At 44.2% G+C, this 21,030-nt stretch overlaps 2 protein-coding genes across 2 annotated transcripts; one reads left to right on the forward strand and one right to left on the reverse strand.

Annotated features, from left to right (window-relative positions):
• Window positions 1-380: 380 nt before the first annotated feature.
• On the reverse strand, window positions 381-5,030 carry nelfe (negative elongation factor complex member E). Its single transcript, XM_080484716.1, is given in 11 exon segments — window positions 381-592; window positions 595-774; window positions 1,598-1,652; window positions 1,731-1,875; window positions 2,017-2,420; window positions 2,498-2,535; window positions 2,905-2,979; window positions 3,248-3,393; window positions 3,849-3,918; window positions 4,351-4,436; window positions 4,993-5,030. Coding segments are annotated over 10 exon segments (1,272 nt in total). The 5' UTR covers window positions 4,426-4,436; window positions 4,993-5,030; the 3' UTR covers window positions 381-508.
• A 174-nt stretch (window positions 5,031-5,204) lies between these two features.
• skic2 (SKI2 subunit of superkiller complex) lies at window positions 5,205-20,210 on the forward strand. Its single transcript, XM_080484709.1, has 29 exons — window positions 5,205-5,309; window positions 5,662-5,780; window positions 6,611-6,732; window positions 6,973-7,090; window positions 7,368-7,482; window positions 7,577-7,651; window positions 7,742-7,795; window positions 8,186-8,349; window positions 8,544-8,699; window positions 8,806-8,951; window positions 9,573-9,719; window positions 10,282-10,366; window positions 10,470-10,576; window positions 10,692-10,838; window positions 10,922-11,018; window positions 11,110-11,322; window positions 11,895-12,005; window positions 12,238-12,349; window positions 12,473-12,591; window positions 13,832-13,963; window positions 14,072-14,209; window positions 14,300-14,404; window positions 14,965-15,100; window positions 15,243-15,369; window positions 15,467-15,677; window positions 16,658-16,768; window positions 17,969-18,187; window positions 18,553-18,693; window positions 19,687-20,210. The coding sequence occupies exons 1-29, from the start codon at window positions 5,297-5,299 to the stop codon at window positions 19,885-19,887; spliced, it is 3,741 nt and encodes a 1,246-aa protein (XP_080340835.1). The 5' UTR covers window positions 5,205-5,296; the 3' UTR covers window positions 19,888-20,210.
• The last annotated feature ends 820 nt before the right edge of the window (window positions 20,211-21,030 follow it).

Below are 21,030 nucleotides of genomic sequence, written 5' to 3' on the forward strand. Positions count from 1 at the left end.
AACAAACATAAAATGCTCTATTCAATAGATCAATAAAAAGATATCCAGTTTAGAATTTGCATACATTTGAGCCAACCTGTGTTTTCTGTTCTTTGTGTATTATATTGTCAAAGCTCAGTTAGAAAGAAAAGAAACACACATTTGCTTTAAAGAAACTAAAATATATCAGGAAATGTTTATGAAAAATGATGACGGCAGTAACAAAATCCGAGAAGATTTCATATTTGAAGCCATAATTCTCACAATTAGAATTTTTTTTTAACGCTTGAAGGATTTTAGTTTTTTATGTTATGATAGAAATAACTGAAAGAAAATTAATTCTCAGTAACGATTCAACCATTTTAGATACAGACTTGACTCGGTTCACTCGAGTTGACGCAGGATAAACAAGTTTTTTTTATTCAGCTCAGAAAACAAAACGTGTGTCATCGGCGGGGCGGCGACACACTTCGACACAAAGAAAAGCTTCCTGCATCGCAAACTGCACAGAAACAACAAAAAGAGTAAATCACAGGAAATCTTCGCTGTACACCACCTGGTTCCTCTTGTCCCGGTAGGAGCCTTTCGTGCTGTTCTGCACCGCTGTGAAAGGAGAGCAGACGGCAGCAGAGGTTGGTGCACGGCGAGCGGACGAGCAGGCGGCGTGATCGGCGTCTGAATCAACAGCTTACCCAGAGACGCCCACACAGATTTGCCGGTGGCGGCGTCCAGCATGGGCTGCTTCCTGGCGATGCTGACTTTGATGTGAACGTCGCCCACCGTGCTCCCGTTGAGCTGAGGAAACGGAGCCACCGGGTTTAAGAGTTAGACACTGAATAAACGCAGAACATTTACTCACGTGACGCTGCTCCTAGTGTGTATACATAAGCTTAACTATGAACAGGATGAGAACAACTTTTCCTCAAAAGGGATCAATTATCTTAATGGTTGAAAATTACTTATGTCACAATGTTTTGTTTTTAAAAAAAAAAAATTAATTAAATCACAACGGAGAACCACAAGATTCACAAGAATTTTACGTGATATATATATATATTTTATCTTGAGTTCTGTAATATTTTTCTAACATTTTAATCCACAGCTTTATTACTTTCATCCACAAGCCACTAGAGGGAGCTCACGTACCAGCACCAGCCTGAGCCTCACTGCTCTTATTCAAGTCAAACTCATTTAATTCTGGGACAGCATACAGCTCAATTTCATCTGAAGCAGACTGGAACAGTAAAAAGGCATTTTAATCATCTATAAACAATCAAAACTCCAAGTATTTCCTCTTTGTTTTGGTGTAAAGAAGTCGGAGTACTTCATGACGATGTCACCATTTTCTGTATAAAGTGGAAAAAAAGAAAGCTAGATGGAAGACGGTGATTTTAGCTTGAACTGATTATTTAGCTTTAACTGATATTATTTTCATATATTTAAATTTTATTTCCTTATTCGTGTTGTGTATTTGCTGCACCACAAAGAACTTTTCCACACTGCAAGACGTTTGAGCACCGCTGCTCTAATTCAGCAATTTAGTTTTGTTTTTGGAACATTCAGCTTCATTTACACACGTGTATGTTGTCAGTTCATTATCGCCCAGCTCACAACCAACCTCGGCCACCGCCGTGTCTGCAGACTCCATCTTCTCAAACGTGATGAACGCACAGCTGCAGACAGGAGAGACGGGAGCAGAGCTTAAGGACGGCGTTTCTTGAGCGGCGTTTGTTTCTCAGGCGCGCTCATACTTGCGCGGGTTGTCCATGGAGAGGTCGATGATGTTTCCGTGTTGGGAGAAGGCAGAGCGCAGGCTGTCCTCCACCAGCCCCGAGCCGTAAACGTACACCGTGTTCCCCTTTCGTACGCCTCTGCGCTCCGGGTACGAGTCCGAGCCTGTGAGCAACAACAGGGGAGGCGGACTATAATTAATAGTATGAACATTACAAGAGTTCTACTGTGCTGTGCCGCCCAATCAGAGTCCCCCTGGATCCTCCACTGAGCATCATGGAGGGATCAGCGCTCAGAAGAACTCACGTCTGAAGGGTCCATCTCGGTCTCTGTCTCTGTCTCGGTCCCGGTCCCGATCTCGTTCTCTGCTACGGTCTCTGTCTCGTTCACGCTCTCGGTCCCGGTCTCTGTCTCTGTCTCTGTCTCTCTCCCGGTCCCGCTCCCGGTCTTTCTCCCGGTCTCTCTCCCGGTCTTTCTCCCGGTCTTTCTCCCGGTCTTTCTCCCGGTCTTTCTCCCGGTCTTTCTCCCGGTCCCGCTCCCGCTCCCGGTCCCGCTCCCGGTCCCGCTCCCTCTCTCTGTCCAGCTCCCGGTCTCGGTCCCTCTCTCTGTCCAGCTCCCGGTCTCGGTCTCGGTCTCTCTCCGAGTCGCGGCTGGACGACATGCCACCTCCGTCCTCCTCGTCGCGGTACCGGTCGCTGGAGCTGACGAAACTGTGCGGAAGAAACCGCGTGAGACTCAAGACGCAGCGTCTGAAACATTCTGATCTGCTTCCTCTTTTGGACTTTACCTCTCGTATAAAGATTTCCTTTGAGCTCTCTTTCCAGACTGGAAGAAGCACAACAATGAAGTCACACAAATGTACTTGGTTGCATATTGATCCAAAATGGCCTTAAACTGTGCCGTTCCATACTAAAACATCATCCTTTAAGACTGAATAATGAAAATGAGGGGAATGGGATGAAGTCCTGACGGATACTGAAACAACTGAGCCAAGACATTGGAAAACCTCCTCTTCATTAAGCCACAGTTCAGCTCTTTTCTCCACTCTCTTCTAAATGCAGCATACCAACAGTCAGGCTCACTCACTGTGATACTGGAGTAAATAATAGCAGCTGTAGGAAGTTATCATACAGGAAACTCGCATGATTGGTTGGAATACAGTTAGGGTTAGATAACGTGTAATGCCCCCTGTACCTCAGGTTGGTCCTCGTCTGCTGAAACACTCCTCTGGAATGGTAAGAAGGCAGGAACTGAGCCTTTTTCTGGGTCCTGTGCCAGCGAACACACACACATGAATTAAAATAATCATAAGAACGCAGGAAGGAAAACGTCTGCGTTGGCCACTGCCAAAGACACGAGTGATTTCGTGATTTCTTTTAATCTGGTTGAAGAGAGAAGATCCACAGAAAAGTCAAAGTAATGTATACATGATCCAAAGATTAGACTTCACTCACTCATTGGGTAGCCTATGTTAATATTCACACATTTTATTGTGACGGTCAATGTGTGTCACACAGCGTGTTCAACCACACGTCACCTTCAGTTTGATTTCCAGCATTCGAGAGCGTTTAAAACCAGAGTTCTTGTTCTCAGACTTAATCGCGCTGATGGCCCCCGACTTGATGAGCATCTTGGCTTGCTCTGTCGCCGTTGCAGTGTCGACGACCGGCTGATCCGACAGAGCTGCAACAAAGAAGTGTAGAGTTAAAACAATAATACGCAGTGTTTAATAAGATGATCAGAAAAGTGCATGTCATTTGGTTTTTCAATAAGAAATGAGTTCACAGTAAGAATGTAAGGTGTAAAATGTTTGTGTACAGGAAGTAATGAAAGCAGTTTGAACACTGAGAATGCCGATGGTGCATCAAGGCTAATTTATACCCGTGTGTTGTAAACATCTTTCATTGGATATGCATGAATATTTTACACAACTTCTATGACTGTATGCATGCAAGTCTGAGAATGATTCAATAACAAAACAGCTGTTGAATAATTTTCTCTATCAACAGATCATTGCTGCTTTAGTCTCTTATGAAAACACAGACAATATACGACTTTCTATGTGTTTTAAGGAACTGTATTACTCTGAACACAAATGTGCCAGTTTTGAAAAAAGCCAAATAGTCAAATATACTAACTTCGTTTCAAGCCGCTCTGGTTCGTCTGATTTGTTGAACTCTGCTTCTTCAAAGCAAGCAGCGCCTTTTTCTGCACGGAGAATTCACACGTGAGCGACATTATAAATCCAGTGCATTCCTTTGAGGTTACGCTCACATCACAAAACTAAACATCACAACAGAAATATACAAACTGAGGAAAATCTGAAGAAATCAGTTTACAGATATGTTAGAAAAAGACTTTTACTCTCTTAAAGAAGCATCTTTCACTCCAAAAGTGTGTGTAATGTAATTGTAGAGTTTGTGAATACTCGTGCTAACCTAATTATCAATAAAACAAATCTTAAATTTCTGACCGGATGTGTGCACAAAGGTAAAGGTCAAACTTCCCAGGACCATAGATGGTAATGAGGTAAACAGGTACAGGTAGCAGGTACTGAATAAACAGACCTCGTATGATTATTGCAATAAAAACTTTCCTTCCAAATCAGTCCCACACATCTCTCTTCTCATCACCAAGTACCTTTTTCTTGAGTTTAGCATATTTCTTCTGCAGCGCCTCCTCTTCCTCGGTCAGTGAGCTGGGAAACACCACCATGATGGCAAACACTACAACACAAACAACAGCTTGTGAAAGGTGCAGGTTCCACTAGAACATTTCAGAGGAGATTTTGTATGTCCATGGAGGTGCCTCTCCCATCGTTTTTTGCAGGTTTTTTTTTTTTTTTTTTTTTGCGATTTATTCGGAAACAGTGAGCCGAATTGTTAACAAAAGTCATAGCACACTATTCCCGAACGAACGTTCCGTGTCTGTGCTCTCAACGATGCGGGACAAAGGTTTGCGCCAAAAATCGGGGAAGAAAAACAATAATAAAAATGAACAGCCGCCAAGGATAGTAGCCTTTGCACCCTGCCACTAAGAAAGTCACACGAATTTCAAATTATTTAATTATACTGAACTCTTAAGTGTTTTCTTAATGCTGCAGCTAACAGCCAGCATACGTTAGCTAAGTGATCTATTTCCCCCAGAACACAAGGCAATTTTCTTCAAGAAAATGCAAATATAGTTCATCTTCTTCGGACCTTGTTGGGTTTATTAAATTAAGGGTTTTAAACGACTTTTAACTGCATATATTTAAGATTTTGATTCGTTAAATTCACTCACCCGGAGGTATAAACAGCAACACAGGCGCGTAAATATGACGTCACAGCCACGAACAGGGATTTTTTTAAATCCTTATTTTTTTTAAATGTATTATTCATAGTAAGGCATTTAATAATTCCAATTGAATCATTTCACACCAACAATAAAAACACAAGTTTATTTTAATGTTTTACTTTTTGTTTCTCTTTGAGCGAAGCTTGCAAGCCACTTCCGGTTGTCATCTTAAACAACTTCCGGGACGGCAACGGCAACTTTCTCCAGCAACTTTAAGGCTTTTAAATCTTTCTCTTTTGAGAAAGTGGTTATGGAAAGAATTAGTGAGTGCTATTTCATGGCAAAGCATCTCTTTTACTACTTGTACCTTATCGACAAGGGCGTGGTTGTCCTAACACCGCTCTTTGTGCTGATGTGGCTAACAGAGCAGCAGCTTCATTTAGAAAATCTGAAACTGAGATTTAATGTTTACGTAATTTCAATTGAAGTCATGTCTGTTCAGTGTTTTTGTACAGTAAGCAATCCGATTTATGACAAGTTGATATCGAAGTAAGGTTTAAGGGAAGTGATTTGACGTGTCCATGAATGTGACTCACTTGATTGTGTGGTTTCTGTGCACTCATGCTCTTTGTGCTGTGACTGTGTCTTCATACTCTTTGTTTTGTTTCTGCGCAGATGTGCCCCCTGTGGGCCCCGCAGACCTGCCCATGTCCCTGCTGGAGATGGGATGCTCCGGCAGGTTTGAGCTCATCACACACCCACTGCCCGGCCAGCCTTTATCTCCACAGAGCACCGTGAGTACAGCCCCAGTGTTTGTCAGCAAATATATACGTGGCGGCTGATGATGTCTTAGGTGGGGCTCTTCATTATTATTCATTATTATTTGATGTCAGCCAATGTTAACTTCATTTAAATACAGTGCGTTCATAAACCACGTTGCAACAATCTTTCCTTTTCTAGATTGAGAGAAGATGAAATGATTGCGCATGCATGACATCTTTATAAACTCTGCTTTTAAAAGTTGTTGTCAAAGGAAGCAGCATACTCCCTTGTCTTCTCGTGAGACTAACCATTCTAGCACTGTGCAGCCTGATTCATAATCCCACCCATCAATCCTCTAAACCACCTGATCTTGTGCAGGGTGCAGACAGACAACCACACACATTCACACCTCGGGGCAGTTTAGGGTCGCCAATTAACCTCACATGCATGTTTTTAGACTGTGGGAGGAAACAGAAGTACCCAGAGGAACTCCACGCACACATGGGGAGAATATGCAAACTCCACACAGAAAGGCCCCGAGCAGTGTTTGAACCCACGTCCTTCTCACAGAGAGAGCGCTCACCACACTGACCTATAATATATACACCAAGTATTTTCTAGTCGTTTAAATTCTTCCGATGTGAGGATGGCCGATGGTTAAAATAAATTCTGTTGTTCACGACGTATAATCAGAACTATAGAGAATAAATCAAAGAAGGAGTTCGAACTCCTCAGGTGTTGTGTAGGGCATTTACAATAGTTTTGTTTGGCCATTTGAAATGAATTACTGGAATATTAAAATCTTTGATTGCATTCAAATTCCTGTATATTTAAAAATGTGTTCTGTGATTCCTCTGCACAGCTCCCACACGGTCTCCCTCCCACCAGCCTGAACTTAGAGACGGAAGTGGAGAAGCAGTTCTTGAGGGATCCCGCCTGGCTTCCTATCCACAGCACAGACTTTTCCTTCCAGAAGTTTCTCAAGTACGTTGTTCCATTACGGGGCGTAAAATGTGTTAATACTCATTCATGTTTGTGGAGACAGTGGTTGAGTGGTCGGAGTGTCAGACCGAAGGGTTAATATTTAAATCTGAATTGTTTGTTAAAAAAATTATAAAAAAAACCCCTCAAATTATGTGAATTCGGGCGACAATACTAGACTTTTCTGTGAATATATATAGTTTGTGGAGAGACCCTTGTATTTACTGTCTTTCTCCTCATCAGGGTGACTCAACGAAACATAAACGCCGACTCTCTGCTGAACTGTACTCCGTCTCCGCTTCATTCTGGCCTCTCTGTTGTCAGAGATCCGACCACAGGGATGCTGCTCGACTTCACAGAGGTAATGTGAGAACAAGTTTTCCTGCTAACCCATTATATTCTTATCCCGTCTCTGCTGACAGGATTTTACATGCATACGTTTCACAGCCATAATTCCTAGACTGTTTATGATACCTATGAAATAGAAATGAAGAAAACTACATAGAAGCAGAGAATCTGAGCTTTCCGTCTGTACACTAGAAAAAGTGGCTAAATGAGGAAATTGTCCACTTCAGTAGCGGAATGCCGTGATCAACACTGATTCAGTGGGTCTTCCCCTGCTTTTGATCCATGTTTAGGTTCTCCTGGAGAACACTGACCTCTCGGCGAAGAACTCGCTGTCCCTGCAGCGGCAGCCCGGCCCTCCTTCAGAGAGCCTCAGAGGAAGCAATACCAACTACCCCTTTCACCCCGGTGCGAATCAATGATTCAAGGCATGTTTTAAAAACGTGTCCAGATGTTTGCTGGTCATGAGTTTTCACCACCTGTCTTGTTCCGATTTCCACAGGAGGAATGGAGGAACTCACTCTAGAACAAATCAAGACGAAGTCCGAGCTGGAGGAGGATATAGACTTTGAAAAAGGTATTTTATTATTTGCATTTGGAAAATTGTGAAAAAACGTCTGAGATGATGTTGTTGTGTTAATGGTTTGTCATTTATGTCCTCTCACAGATTTACTGAATGTCCCTCCTGGATTTAAAGCGGGGATGGACTTCACTGACAAAGGTTTGATGTCAAATGACAAATAAGACATTCAGATTAGAAAAAACAAACAAAAAGGCCAAGATACTACAAATCTGAAAAAACACAAGTTGTACAAACGAGAATAAAATGTGAAAACGAGCAAGTAGTGCAGCTCAAGAAAGAGAGAAACAACACATATAAACAAGAAAAACATTACATACAAATTCGGAATTATAAGTAAGTCAAACAAACGGATACAGATAAAATCAAGACATTCAAACAAAAACCTCACATTATGTCGTTGATTCAGTCAGTTTAATGTTACACAGATTATTTTACAGTGCAGCTAAGTCAACGTATGTTTTTGATGTTTCACACACTTAAAACCTGAACATGTCGTAACTTTCTGTGTGTTTACTGTGTGTATTGAAGAGGGCAGAATAACGAGGCCAGAGGTCAACCTCATGTCCCTCCTGGACACACTGGAGGACATCCGTGACATGCAGCCTGACGCAGAAGAGAAAGAGGAGGGAAAAACTAGTGAAGAAGCTCCAAAGCTACCCAGAACAAACAGCCTTGAAGATCTGGGCATCAAGGTATTAAATTCATTTCACAAGCAGATTTGTTTTTTCTTGCATACAAAGTCGTTCTTGAAGTTCTGTAACATGAGTCTTAAGTATGAGAAATTCATCAAAGATCAAACGTACAGAACATAATGAAAACATGAAATGCTCCAGCAGTCCCCCCCCCCCCCCCCTTCCAAGTCTCAGTTCTGTCCCTCTGACATCAGGACGCTGTGTCCTCCCCGTCTCAACCGGAGAAAGGAAAAGAAAAGCAATCGAAGCCAAAAGAAAACCCCGAGGCCACCAAGAAATGGGCCATACCTGTGGACGTCACGTCGCCCTGCGAGGACTTCCATAAACGCATCCCCAACCCGGCTTTCAAGGTGTGGGCACGCCGTGATCCTTCAGTCCTGCCGAGCTGCGCCGTCGTGTTTGTGTGTGTCTCGGTTCGTCAGCAGCACTTTGTGTCTGTGCCCCGCTCTGCTCCAGTGGCCGTTTGAGCTGGACGTCTTCCAGAAACAGGCTGTGCTGCGGCTGGAGGCTCACGACTCCGTGTTCGTAGCCGCTCACACCTCGGCGGGGAAGACAGTGGTGGCCGAGTACGCCATCGCACTCTCACAGAAGCACATGACCAGGTGTGTATTTGTTAATTACTCCTGGCTTCCCGTTGTATGGAAGTACAGGACCTTTACAGAACATCCTGAAGACAGCGGTTAGCTTTGTCAGTGTGAAGTGGATCTGGGCTGTTTCTGGTTTGAAGATACCTGCTTGTATGTATCCACCAGAGGTTTGATTCACTAAAATGCTTTGGCAGGTCAGAGATCTGTGTGGACTTCTGTCGTTTTTTATCGTGAAGGATTGTAAATTCTGATGGTCATTCATAACTGTGAAAGTTTGACTCTCCAGGAAGTTGTGAGGAATGTGTGAAGCATGGAAAGGCACATCACAAGTACAGCCTTGAAATATTTCTTCCTTCAACATTTCCTGAAGGAGAAAATTGAATTGTATAAGAATGTTGAGAATAAAGTCCTTATGAATGACTTTCTAAGCCTGAGTTAAATAGTTGAATGTGAGGAGGATGCATGTGAAGGATGTCTGCAGAAACTGTACTCTCCAGACTTCAACTCTATTTTCAAAATGACGTCTCCATGTGTTTATTACACAGAAAAAAAACGGCAATAAAAAAAAGTCTTACCAGTATGATTGTCTTGCAGTTTGAGTGTGTGTGTTTTGTTTTGGGTTTTTGTTTCCAATAGAACCATCTACACGTCTCCTATCAAAGCTCTGTCCAATCAGAAGTTCAGAGACTTTAAAACCACGTTCGGGGATGTTGGACTCTTGACGGGCGACGTCCAGCTCAGTCCTGAATCCTCCTGCCTCATCATGACCACTGAGATCCTCAGGTACAACACAGTCTCTTCATTTCACTCATTTTGCACTTTGAGCTGCAGCAGCTGAACGTTTCTTCAGCATTTATGAAACATTGATGATAAATTCAGATTCTGACGTAAACTATACACAAAAGTAAGAAGTTTATTATTATGTTATATTTGTATTATATTATTATTTATGTTTTTCCTTCTAATAATGCTGCTCTGGCCACAGATTTCCCTTTTAAATGGTGTCCCGTATGTAAATAACATGCATTTGTAGGAGAATAGAGTATTTGCTAAATATTCCCTGTGAAGAATTAAACCCTAAAGAAATAAGTACAGCAAAGTAATCCACTTCCTGCAGACTTGATGAGAACTAACAGCTGGTCACAGTGATCTACAATCTTTTAACAGACATTTATCCGTGGTAAAATGTGATTAAACCTGAGTTTCTTCTCTTCCTTCTCCAACAAGTCAAATTGTAAAAGATTTATGGCCGAGATGTTTTGTTACAGCAACAAAAACGACACACATTTCCTTACTTTTGTGTTTAGTTTGAAGCTCATTTCTCTCTGTCTGCTTCCTGTCGCAGGTCGATGCTGTACAACGGCTCAGAGGTCATCAGAGACTTGGAGTGGGTGATTTTCGACGAGGTTCACTACATCAATGACGCCGAGGTCAGGGAGCGTCCTTCAGCTATCTGATTGGCTTAAAAACAAATACAGGCACTGTAATCCGTTTTTTCTTTCTCCCTTCTCTCCGTCTTTGCTTTTTCCTCAGAGAGGAGTCGTGTGGGAGGAGGTTCTGATTATGCTTCCTGATCACGTCAGCATCATCCTCCTCAGTGCCACTGTGCCCAATGCTGTGGAGTTCAGTGAATGGATCGGGTAAGGCAGATAAGACAGCAGATATTTGATCAAACTTAACTTATTTGATGTTTAAAAAAACTGTTAGAAATCAACATTTATCAGCTGCTTTTTTTTTTTTTTTTAAATCCCACAGCCGTATTAAGAAGAGGCACATTTATGTGATCAGCACGATGAAGAGGCCGGTGCCTCTGGAGCATCATCTCTACACTGGAAACAGCACCAAGACTCAGAAAGAGATGTTTCTGCTGATGGACGCTTCTGGAAACTTCCTCACTAAAGGGTACGACTCTATCTGTGTTGTACGTCACAAGATAGTTTATGATTTGATCAATTTCACGTGGAGTCGTCTTGTTTCCTGCCCAGATACTACGCAGCCGTCGATGCCAAGAAGGAGCGCACCAGCAAACACGCCCAGTCGTTTGGCGCAAAACACATTTCTCACAACACCACAGCCAGTCAGGTGACTCCTCCTCGGCCTGGCTTTGCGCTCTCTCTCTCTCTTTCTCCTTCTCCGGTGATCCCCGGCCTCATTTGTCCTGCGATCCCCTCAGGACCGGGCGGTGTGGCTCACCCTGCTGCACTACCTCTCCCAGCGGCAGCAGACGCCGGTGGTCGCCTTCACCTTCTCTCGAACGCGCTGCGACGAGAACGCTCGCTCGCTGGAATCCATGGACATGACCTCCTCCGTGGAGAAGGCAGAGATCCACTCGTTCTTCCAGAAGAGCCTGAGCCGCCTGCGAGGAGCAGACCGGCAGCTGCCTCAGGTAGAGAGCAGCCAGACAGTTTCACTTTCTGAAGCTGAGATACGCTCCGCTCCAAGTGTAATTTATTCTTCTGTGTGGAAATCTCATTGTAGACGGGCACCGGGAGCTCCCTCGGGTACAAAGCAATTATTTTGAGAGCGAGAGAGAGAGCGAGAGAGAACTGTGGGCCGCAGCATTTTTATGAAAAACTGAAAGTTAGTCAGCAAAAACATCAAACCACACATTCAACGTGTTATTTTGATTAATATGTAGCTTCACAATTGTAGATAAAACAGCTTCACGAGCTCCTGAACTTTTCATGGGTATTACTATGAATTAAAGGAAACATGTTTGAGAGAGATGTGTGTGTTTGTCTGGCTTAAATCCTCACACTTCATCTTTCTGCTTCTAAAACATTGAATTTAAGGGCAGAATGTTGATGTATTCCACCCCCTCACTGGTGCCGGATAGAGAGATCATCGGTGTATATTCCCTACTTATGGCAGGTTCAGGTGGACGTCTGTGTGACGTCTGATGGAAGGAAGTAGCAATTTCATGCCGCCTGTTTTCTCTGTTTCTGTTGAAAATGTCAGATTTTGCTGATGAGAGACCTCCTGAAAAAAGGAATCGCCGTCCATCACAGCGGCATCCTGCCCATCCTGAAGGAGGTCATCGAGATGCTTTTCTCCCGAGGTCTCGTAAAGGTGAGAGACGAGCTACTCTGAAGTTCTGCGTCTTGTTTTGACCACATGACACCAAACCTGAAGCAACTTTTCTTCTCATTTTTTATTTATATATTTAAAAAGGTCAATCTTCATTCCTTTCTTAGGAAAGAAAGGGTTAAATGAAGAACTGTTAAATTGGCCGGATGTACTAAAGTTTCAGCTTGTTTTTATTTGCCGTCCTAAACTGTCTGATCGTCTCTTCACGTCCCAGGTGCTGTTTGCCACCGAGACGTTTGCGATGGGAGTGAACATGCCCGCCAGGACGGTGGTTTTCGACAGCATCAGGAAGCACGACGGGACCGGCTTCAGAAACCTGCTGCCAGGTTCGAGGCTCTCCGTCTGCCTCTCTTTTTCATCTCGGCCAACATTTGTTATTCTCTTTCATCTGAAAAGACGAGCCGGAGTCGAGGAACAAACGTCTCCTTTGTTTGTTCTCTTTGTTTCAGGTGAATACATTCAGATGGCGGGCAGAGCCGGCCGCAGGGGACTGGACGCCACGGGCACAGTCATCATTCTGTGTAAGGCGGGCGTGCACGAGATGGCAGACCTGCACGTCATGATGCTGGTGAGGCGCTTCGTGTTGAAAGACTCACAGCAGCACCTCAGTGTTCATCACATCCTCGTGGGTTTACGTATCATCTGGTATTAAGTCTCCTGGTAACCGGCCCTCCACGTCTGAAGCAGAGCTCTTCGTCTTGTTTATTTTGGATGTGATTGAAGGAAGGTGCCGCACGCTGAGTTATTCATTTAACATTTAATTATGCAGATGAGTGGGCTATTTTAGCTCCATCTACCTCTGTGCCTTTGGTTCCAGTGAGTGCTTCCAACACAAATTCTCTCCCTTTTCATACTTTTTTTTTCCTCCAATGGGACATTTATCTTTTATTTATATGAATGTAGGAAAGCCACAACCTCCTCTTCTACAAATGGTGTAAAATTATTTCAGGCATGAACAGAACTGATGACCAGTTACCAAGTATCAGTTACCCTTTAACTTCTGGATGATTTTAGCACTGATTCGTCATTATCATCCAGATTAAAAGGTTTGAACGATGATCTAAAATGTGGAAGGACTCGGCTGTGGCTTGTGAAGTAGTGAAGTACATTACTATTTATTTATTATAAGTACATTACTTGTAATTAATTTCCTACCTTGATGATTACGGTATTTTGACTGAGAGGTAAATATGAGGCATGTCGGAGGGAAATCAAACTGCAGATTGATTTCTAGGTTTATCACTCTGACAGTTGCATCAAGTCAAACCTCAGTTTAAAACCTTTATTCGTCAAATAGACATATTTGGTAACTTCTTAAAGTTCTTCCTCTTTCTTATAAACAATGCCGATAGTATTCTTCACAGTCAGAGAATACATGAATATATATATTTTTTTACTTTTAACCTTTTGAACTTCTCCATCAGTGAATGTTTGGCTACAAACAGTGAAATATTTCCAATGTTCACAAATTCATTTTATTGAATATAAATGTCAGAAACCTTTATTGATAAGGACTGACCTTAAAAAATACACAAGTGCTCAGACTGATGACGCCTCCATGTATATTACAAATTACTGACTGTGTTTTTATTGGTCTTATTGAAGTACTTCGACGAGGACAAAAATACTTTGTAGGACATTGAGTGTCTGCGTTATATATTAGCTTTATAAGTGTAACCTCGTCTTCTGAGGTCCAAACAGGAAATATTTAGTTTTTACATTTAAAGTAATAAAAACTTTCTAAACAGGAAGTGTAGCCTGTAAACACAAGGAGTCTCAGCTGATTGTTGGTCTGTGGGTCGTCTCAGGGAAAACCCACCGTACTGCAGTCTCAGTTCAGACTGACCTACACGATGATCCTGAACCTGCTGCGAGTCGAAGCTCTCCGCGTGACCGACATGATGAGGAGGAGCTTCTCCGAGAGCCACAGGGACACTCAGGTAAAACAGTTCTCACTCTTCATTTCACGTTTTCCCTGAAGTGACGATTGATGACCAGTGTTTTTCTCCCCCTCCTCCTCCTCCTCCTCCTCCTCCTCCTCGCCGTAGGCCACTGAGAAGCGGATCAGCCAGCTGAAGCAGACACGGTTGTCTCTTCCTGTTCTGGACACGGAGGGTCAGCTGTCCGACCTGCTGTCTTATTACCACACAGTGACAGAGCTGCGGACCACCACGGAGACCCTGCAGGTTCGCTCACGACACGTGCACACGTAGAGTCGATGTCGGGCAGGGTTCATCAGCTGCGTGTTTACTTTGTCCGTGATGTTTCCCCTCCAGCGTGCTATCCTGGAGTCTGTGAACGGACTGAAAGCTCTGTCTGTGGGTCGAGTTGTAGTGGTCAACAACAAGCAGCACCTGAACGCTTTGGGCGTCATTCTGCAGGTGGGAGAGTTTGTCTTTGCAGGTGGTGGAGGAAGTTCAACAAAGCCCAATTAACCTGCAGTCGGTTTAGTTACTTATTTGTTTCAGTGCACTGTGCATGGTCTGCTTTGTGGCTGTTTGTTTACAGTACATCAGCATGTTTAAAAAAAAAAAAAAAAAAAAGCTTCCACACTGAAAATGTTTTCCACGTATTCAAGATACTTTATTTATTCCCTAGGGGCAATTTGCAACAGCACACACTGAGTAGTTCATGTAAAAACAACCATAAAAACTTAGAAAACACCATAGCATAGAAAAAAAGGACCCATAAACCACATAATAAATATCATAATACAATAAATACCCATCTAGAGTCCTTCTATAGGGTCCATTGTGTTCCCAGCATTATCTCTGGTAATTGTGCACGTCTGTGTTTGGTGGTTTCACTGTACCTTAATGAGCAGGGGGTGGTGACTGAGAAGCCAATTAGGAAAATAAAACTGGTGACTTGTATGTAAACGTTAACTTCAGTTTTGTTTTTTTTCCTCTTGACATCTCCGTCCATTTCCTGTCTGTTCCAGGTGTCCAACGACTCTGTGAATCGCACCTTCACAGCTCTGGTTATCTGTGAGAAGGGCAGCGAGGAAGGAGAAGGGACAGGCAACAACAGCATGAATTTCCCTCACCTGTACAACACCGCTCTCTTCATACCCGAAGGTATCAGCACTTCTACACCAACTGAACTTTAGTTTCACTTCTTTTGTGTTACCTGCCTTTCTTAAACCCTCATTAGGTTGTTTTCAGTGGTTTAAGGATGTCGAAGTGAAACACTTTCCCGTTGTTCCTTCCTTTTGCTCAGGTCCCTGCAGCCACACCGTGAAGAAGCTGAAGCTTCAGGACATCTCGGCCATCACGGTGAAAACCCTCAAAGTCATCCCCGACAGGATCATCGATAATTACAACAAGAGACAACAACCACGATTTAAGTGCGTCACCGTTTCTCCTCTGCTCCGGGCTGTCAGAGCAACACAGGTTCACCTTCACTCGCTCATGTCCCACCTCTGTTTTTCACCTCTTCCTCAGGCACGAGCCTCCCGGTCAAGCCATCTCCACGGCAACACAGGAGCTGCTGCGATTGGCTGAGGCCAACCCCGGCGGCTTGGCCTCGCTCGACCCCGTCAACGACCTCCAGCTGAAGAGTATGGACGTGGTGGAGAGCTGGATGAGGATCCACGTGCTGCAGGGCAGTCTGAAGGAGTTCAACTGCATCCACTCGCCCACATTCGCAGAGCAGGTGTGTGTGTGTGTGTGCGTGTATGTGTGTGTGTGTGTGTGTGAGTGTGTGTGTGTTCTCTAAGTGATGTGTTCCACAGATTTATTTCCTCAGTGTTTGCTCATAAAGCCGTCACATTCCTCTTGTGCGGCTTAAATCTTCAGCTAATTCACTTCACCATCTTACATAACACACTGATTTCACAATTAGACCGTCTCTTTCAATTGAATTTCTTCTTTATATATTTATTTTGAGCCTCTCATTTATACCAGAGATATAAAATCTAGTAGTGTTTTATTTTGTTGTTCTCTGTTTTGCTGAAGTGTGAAGTTCTGACTTTATAGTATCAATACTTTTGGCACTTCTGTTTATTATATTGGAGTCTTTAGGGTCTTTCTGTGTAAAATCAGTGGATCTGTCCGAGTTCACAATCAGATTTTACTTCAGCTTTCATCTGGAACATGCTGAACGATGAACACTTTGAGTGTTTTCCAATGAAAACAGCCGTTCATGCAGCATATTTAGACAGATGATTGATTAGCATTATACCCTCACTTTAGTGACTGATTTTCACCGTGTCTCATTTCGTCTTTAAATTTTGTTTAGTTTCACGATCACGAGGAGATAAGACCCGAGAGACTGAGCTGTTACTATAATTAGTCGTATGGGCTCGTAGCTGCAGCTCATCGCTGTCTCTCTGACAAAGCCCGTTATTCGAGCCATCTCACACACACAAGTTAATTACTTTGCATGATAAGACGCTCTCACTCTCGGTATTGCTGTTCCCTCTTATCGGCCTACATTCACGTCGCCTTGTGTCTCTATTCAACGAGGTGGGGATTAGAAATCGATGCTTTACGACCCGTGCTCGTCTCTCGCTGTAATTGGCCTCCGTGGGTTTTATGTGGCGCGATCACTAATAGAGTCCTCCGTGCTCACAATGAGAGTGCACCGTTTCCCGCTGAGACGCTCGAAACGAAAGTAAGCTGCGTGTGTTTCAGTTTGCTCGGGTCCAGGAGAGGATGGTCGTGGAGGAGGAGCTGGAGCAGCTGATGTTCCTGGTGTCAGATCAGTCGCTCACGCTGCTGCCGGAGTACCACCAGAGGATCAAGGTTTGGATCAGACCCGTTTGTGTCAGAAAGTCAGGAAAATTCATATTGAACAGTCTTTAATTAAGTGGTTTTCTATATTCACTGGACAAGTGAATGATGTTTGTGACTGTTTACTAATAATTAAATGCACAATGTCTCATCGTGTATGTTGTTTCTGGTGTAACAGCATCAGAGTGTCGTGAGCTTTAGCTGCATCTTTATGATAGCTACTCAGCGAATTAGAGGATTTAGGGGGAAAAAACATATCTTGTTCCACTGGAGTGGTACCAATATTAGATAAGATATTCACTCTTAACAATTCCCAACAGATTTGTGATCGAAGGTTCACAGGTTTGAACTGTGCATGACCCTTGACCCCCACCGCTCCCCACTGCTCCAAGAGAAGCAATTAAAAATGGCATAAACACTAAAGTGTGCTTGTGAAATATTACTGTAGTGCAGTACTTTAGAGTCAGTATAAAGTACGGTAACATCATTACAGGCCAATGATGGAATCACATCTATTGCCTGGACTAATATCACAAACATTTAACAATTAAAGACATAAGATAAACTCAGAGGTGCTAAATGATGAAGAAAAATCCTCTGAAGGGCTTTAATGAATAAGAGTTGAGACATTTCTGCAGTGAAGAAACATTATCCAGGTTCTGGGGCGTCACTGTGTGATTCAGATGTGTGTGTGTGTGTGTGTGTGTGTGTGTGTGTGTGTGTGTGTGTGTGTGTGTGTGTGTGTGTGTGTGTGTGTGTGTGTGTGTGTGTGTGTGTGTGTGTGTGTGTGTGTGTGTGTGTGTGTGTGTGTGTGTGTGTGTGTGTGTGTGTGTGTGTGTGTGTGTGTGTGTGTGTGTGTGTGTGTGTGTGTGTGGCTTGATTTCAGGCCTGCTGCAGAGTTCTGTTGTGACGCATGAGATTCAGGTGTGTGGGAGGAGGGATGCGTGTGAAACACCTCTGCTCTGAGAGGATGTTACAACATGCAGAAATAAACCGACAGGAAAGGCTCCAGACGAGAGACGACAGTTCAGATTTAACTAGCTGAAACGCCACAACGTCAACTATTAAAAACAAAAGCGGGCTGGAGACCCCGACTCAGAAGACACTGAGTTCAGTCCAAAACTTGCATTCGAGGTCAATTGCTGACTATGAATTCCGCGACTGTTGAATCCTGAAGGAACCCGCTCAGTTTTGCTCCCCGTCCCCCCGCAGGTGCTCAAGACCCTCCAGTACGTGGACAGCAGCGGCGCGGTGCAGCTGAAAGGCCGCGTGGCCTGTCAGATCAGCAGCCATGAGCTGCTGCTCACCGAGCTGCTGTTCGAGAACGTCCTGAGCCCGCTGGCGCCCGAGGAGAGCGCCGCCCTGCTGTCCTGTCTGGTCTTCACCCAGAAGACTCAGGTGGAGCCGCACATCACCAACACACTGCAGGAGGTGAGCACCAAGGACACTGTGTCGCATAGTGTAGAAGCACACACACACACACACACACACACACACACACACACACACACACACACAGTGAGAGTGTTTGCAGGTGTTCCGACATGAAAGTGCTTTATGAGTTCTGAATTAGTGATGACCCGAGTAGCTCTCACTGCGACCTTCTCCACCTCCGACGAGTAGCAACGCCACCCTGCAGTTTGTGGAACAGATTTTCCTGAACGTGAATGACAGTTACACAGCGAGTCACCAGTGAGACAGTTTTTACACTAATCCCTCTCTCTTCTTCCTCATCTCCACCTTCCTTTCCTCACCCCCCCCACCCCCCCACCCCCCCACCCCTCACCCCCCTCCAGGGCATTGACCGCGTTCTGTCTGTTGCAAAGCGTATCGGCGAGCTCCAGGGGGATTGTGAGATTCCGCAGACAGCGGAGGAGTTTGTGGGCCAGTTCAAGTTTGGCCTGACGGAGGTGGTGTACTGCTGGGCCAGAGGCATGGTGAGATGAACTCCTGATACCTCTGACAGTGTTCTGTTATCGTCCACTGATTCATTTATTTATGATCAAGAACAAATAGCTACAGAGAAGGAAAAATCAGGCTCTGTCGACATTCTTCTCTCCCTTTGTCTTCGTGTCAAAAGTGTTTTATAATCCGACATCCTGTATTACATATGAGGCTTTGTGAGTTTCTCCTTTGCACTAAAAGCAGCATCGTGACTTTAGACCCCCCCCCTCTCACGTTTTAACTGGAATCACTTAAACTCATTTAGTTGTCAGGTAGATCACTACACAGAGGTTTGCAGAGTGTCTCAGCAGCTGGATTTCGGTCATTTGTTCCCTTCTTCTTTGAGTCCACTCTCTTGTTTTGGCGGGGAAGTGCTCCGTCGCTGGCGTAACTCAAATTTGAGCGGCTGTGGGATGGGACAGACCCCCGCTCGGTGTGAGGACCAGGTCTGACTCACCCTTTGGTTAGAGCTCATTAAAGTGTAAATGCAATCTGAGCAGCGAGATCAATCCCCAGTGGAAATCTCCTCCTGAAACCTCAACAACAAACCTGAGGCAGGCTTCTGCAAGGAAACTGTCAGCGGGAAAAATAAGTAGTTTTCTGCTTTAATTGGTCATAAAATGTGTGGCGATCTACGTCATATGTAGATAAAAAACAAGGTCCTTGACCTCATACCACACAAACGGTAAAAATCTTGATTACTTATTAAACAGGTTCCATTTCTGTGTCAAGATTGTCTGTTGAACATCGTCTCCCTTTGTAACTATGGATAAAGTCTTTACAGCGACTTTCTGTCTTCATCCGTTCCTCCCACCTGCTTCCTCATCACACAAACTAAACGTCGAACAAAAGCAGCGACTCCACATATGATCAAAATATAATATCGCCATCAAGTAGAATCTGAGAAGATAATCTCAGTTTCACTGGGTGAAGTCATGAAGCCTTTTAGACAAACGTCACACTGACCACGTGGCGCTTCCCCGCAGCCGTTCGCCGAGATCGCCCAGCTGACGGACGTCCAGGAGGGCACGGTGGTCCGCTGCATCCAGCGTCTGGACGAGGTGCTGAAGGAGGTGCGGCAGGCCGCCCGCATCGTGGGAGACTCCGTCCTGGGGAGCAAGATGGAGAAGGCCTCCCTCGCCATCCGCCGGGACATCGTCTTCACCGCCTCGCTCTACACCCACTGACGGGTGCGGCGAGGTGAATGACGGGGGAGGAAGAGGAAGAGGAGGAGGAGGAGGATGGTGAATGTGCGAGCGAGTCGAGGTGCCTGCAGCCGAGTGTGAACGGTGTGAGAAAGATGGAGACGTATGGGGGAGGTGGAGACAACGTGCGTCTTTAGTGCCTACAGAAACATGTTGATGTTTACATGAACAATCTCGAACATGACGAAGGGACTCGAGGATTTTTAACCTACAGACCAAAGCTCAGACCGCAGCGATGATCAGGAAATTTGGATTGTAATTTATTGTACAGTTATAATAATGAAATAAAAAAACATCTGTATACAAAACATTTGTCTGTGTTGTTTGTGTTGTTTATGCAAAGCAATTCTGTGTGTTTACATCAATTTAAAAAGACTTAACATATATGCATATATGGCAATACAGGGCTTAAAGACATTTTATTTAAAATATTCAAAAAGTGCAGGATGAAGACGGCTCGTGTCCATGGAGAAATCCTCCCACTCAAGATTGTTTTTTGTACTTTAAAAACGTCTGTCAGGTGTTGATCGGAGTGACAGCCTGAGACACTAACTGTCTCTGTGTTGTCCAATCACGTTTCATGTACTGTAGTCATGAAACTAGTCACGTTTCATGTACTGTAGCCATGAAACTCGCCACGTTTCATGTACTGTAGCCATGAAATTCGCCACGTTTCATGTACTGTAGCCATGAAACTAGTCGCGTTTCATGTACTGTAGCCATGAAACTCGCCACGTTTCATGTACTGTAGCCATGAAATTCGCCACGTTTCATGTACTGTAGTCATGAAACTCGTCACGTTTCATGTACTGTAGCCATGAAACTAGTCGCGTTTCATGTACTGTAGCCATGAAACTCGCCTCGTTTCATGTACTGTAGCCATGAAACTCGTCACGTTTCATGTACTGTAGTCATGAAACTCGTCACGTTTCATGTACTTTAGCCATGAAACTCGCCACGTTTCATGTACTGTAGCCATGAAACTCGTCACGTTTCATGTACTGTAGCCATGAAACTCGCCACGTTTCATGTACTGTAGTCATGAAACTCGCCACGTTTCATGTACTGTAGCCATGAAATTCGCCACGTTTCATGTACTGTAGTCATGAAACTCGTCACGTTTCA

Source organism: Lipophrys pholis, assembly GCF_963383615.2.
Source record: "Lipophrys pholis genome assembly, chromosome: 17".
Lineage (NCBI taxonomy): Eukaryota > Metazoa > Chordata > Actinopteri > Blenniiformes > Blenniidae > Lipophrys > Lipophrys pholis.

Bases quoted from the DNA above. Each gene is read 5' to 3' on its own strand.
- skic2 (XM_080484709.1), top strand. The intron at 14,405-14,964 runs GTGGGAGAGTTT...TGTCTGTTCCAG, and splicing joins CTTTGGGCGTCATTCTGCAG to GTGTCCAACGACTCTGTGAA. The intron at 15,370-15,466 runs GTGCGTCACCGT...CCTCTTCCTCAG, and splicing joins AGACAACAACCACGATTTAA to GCACGAGCCTCCCGGTCAAG.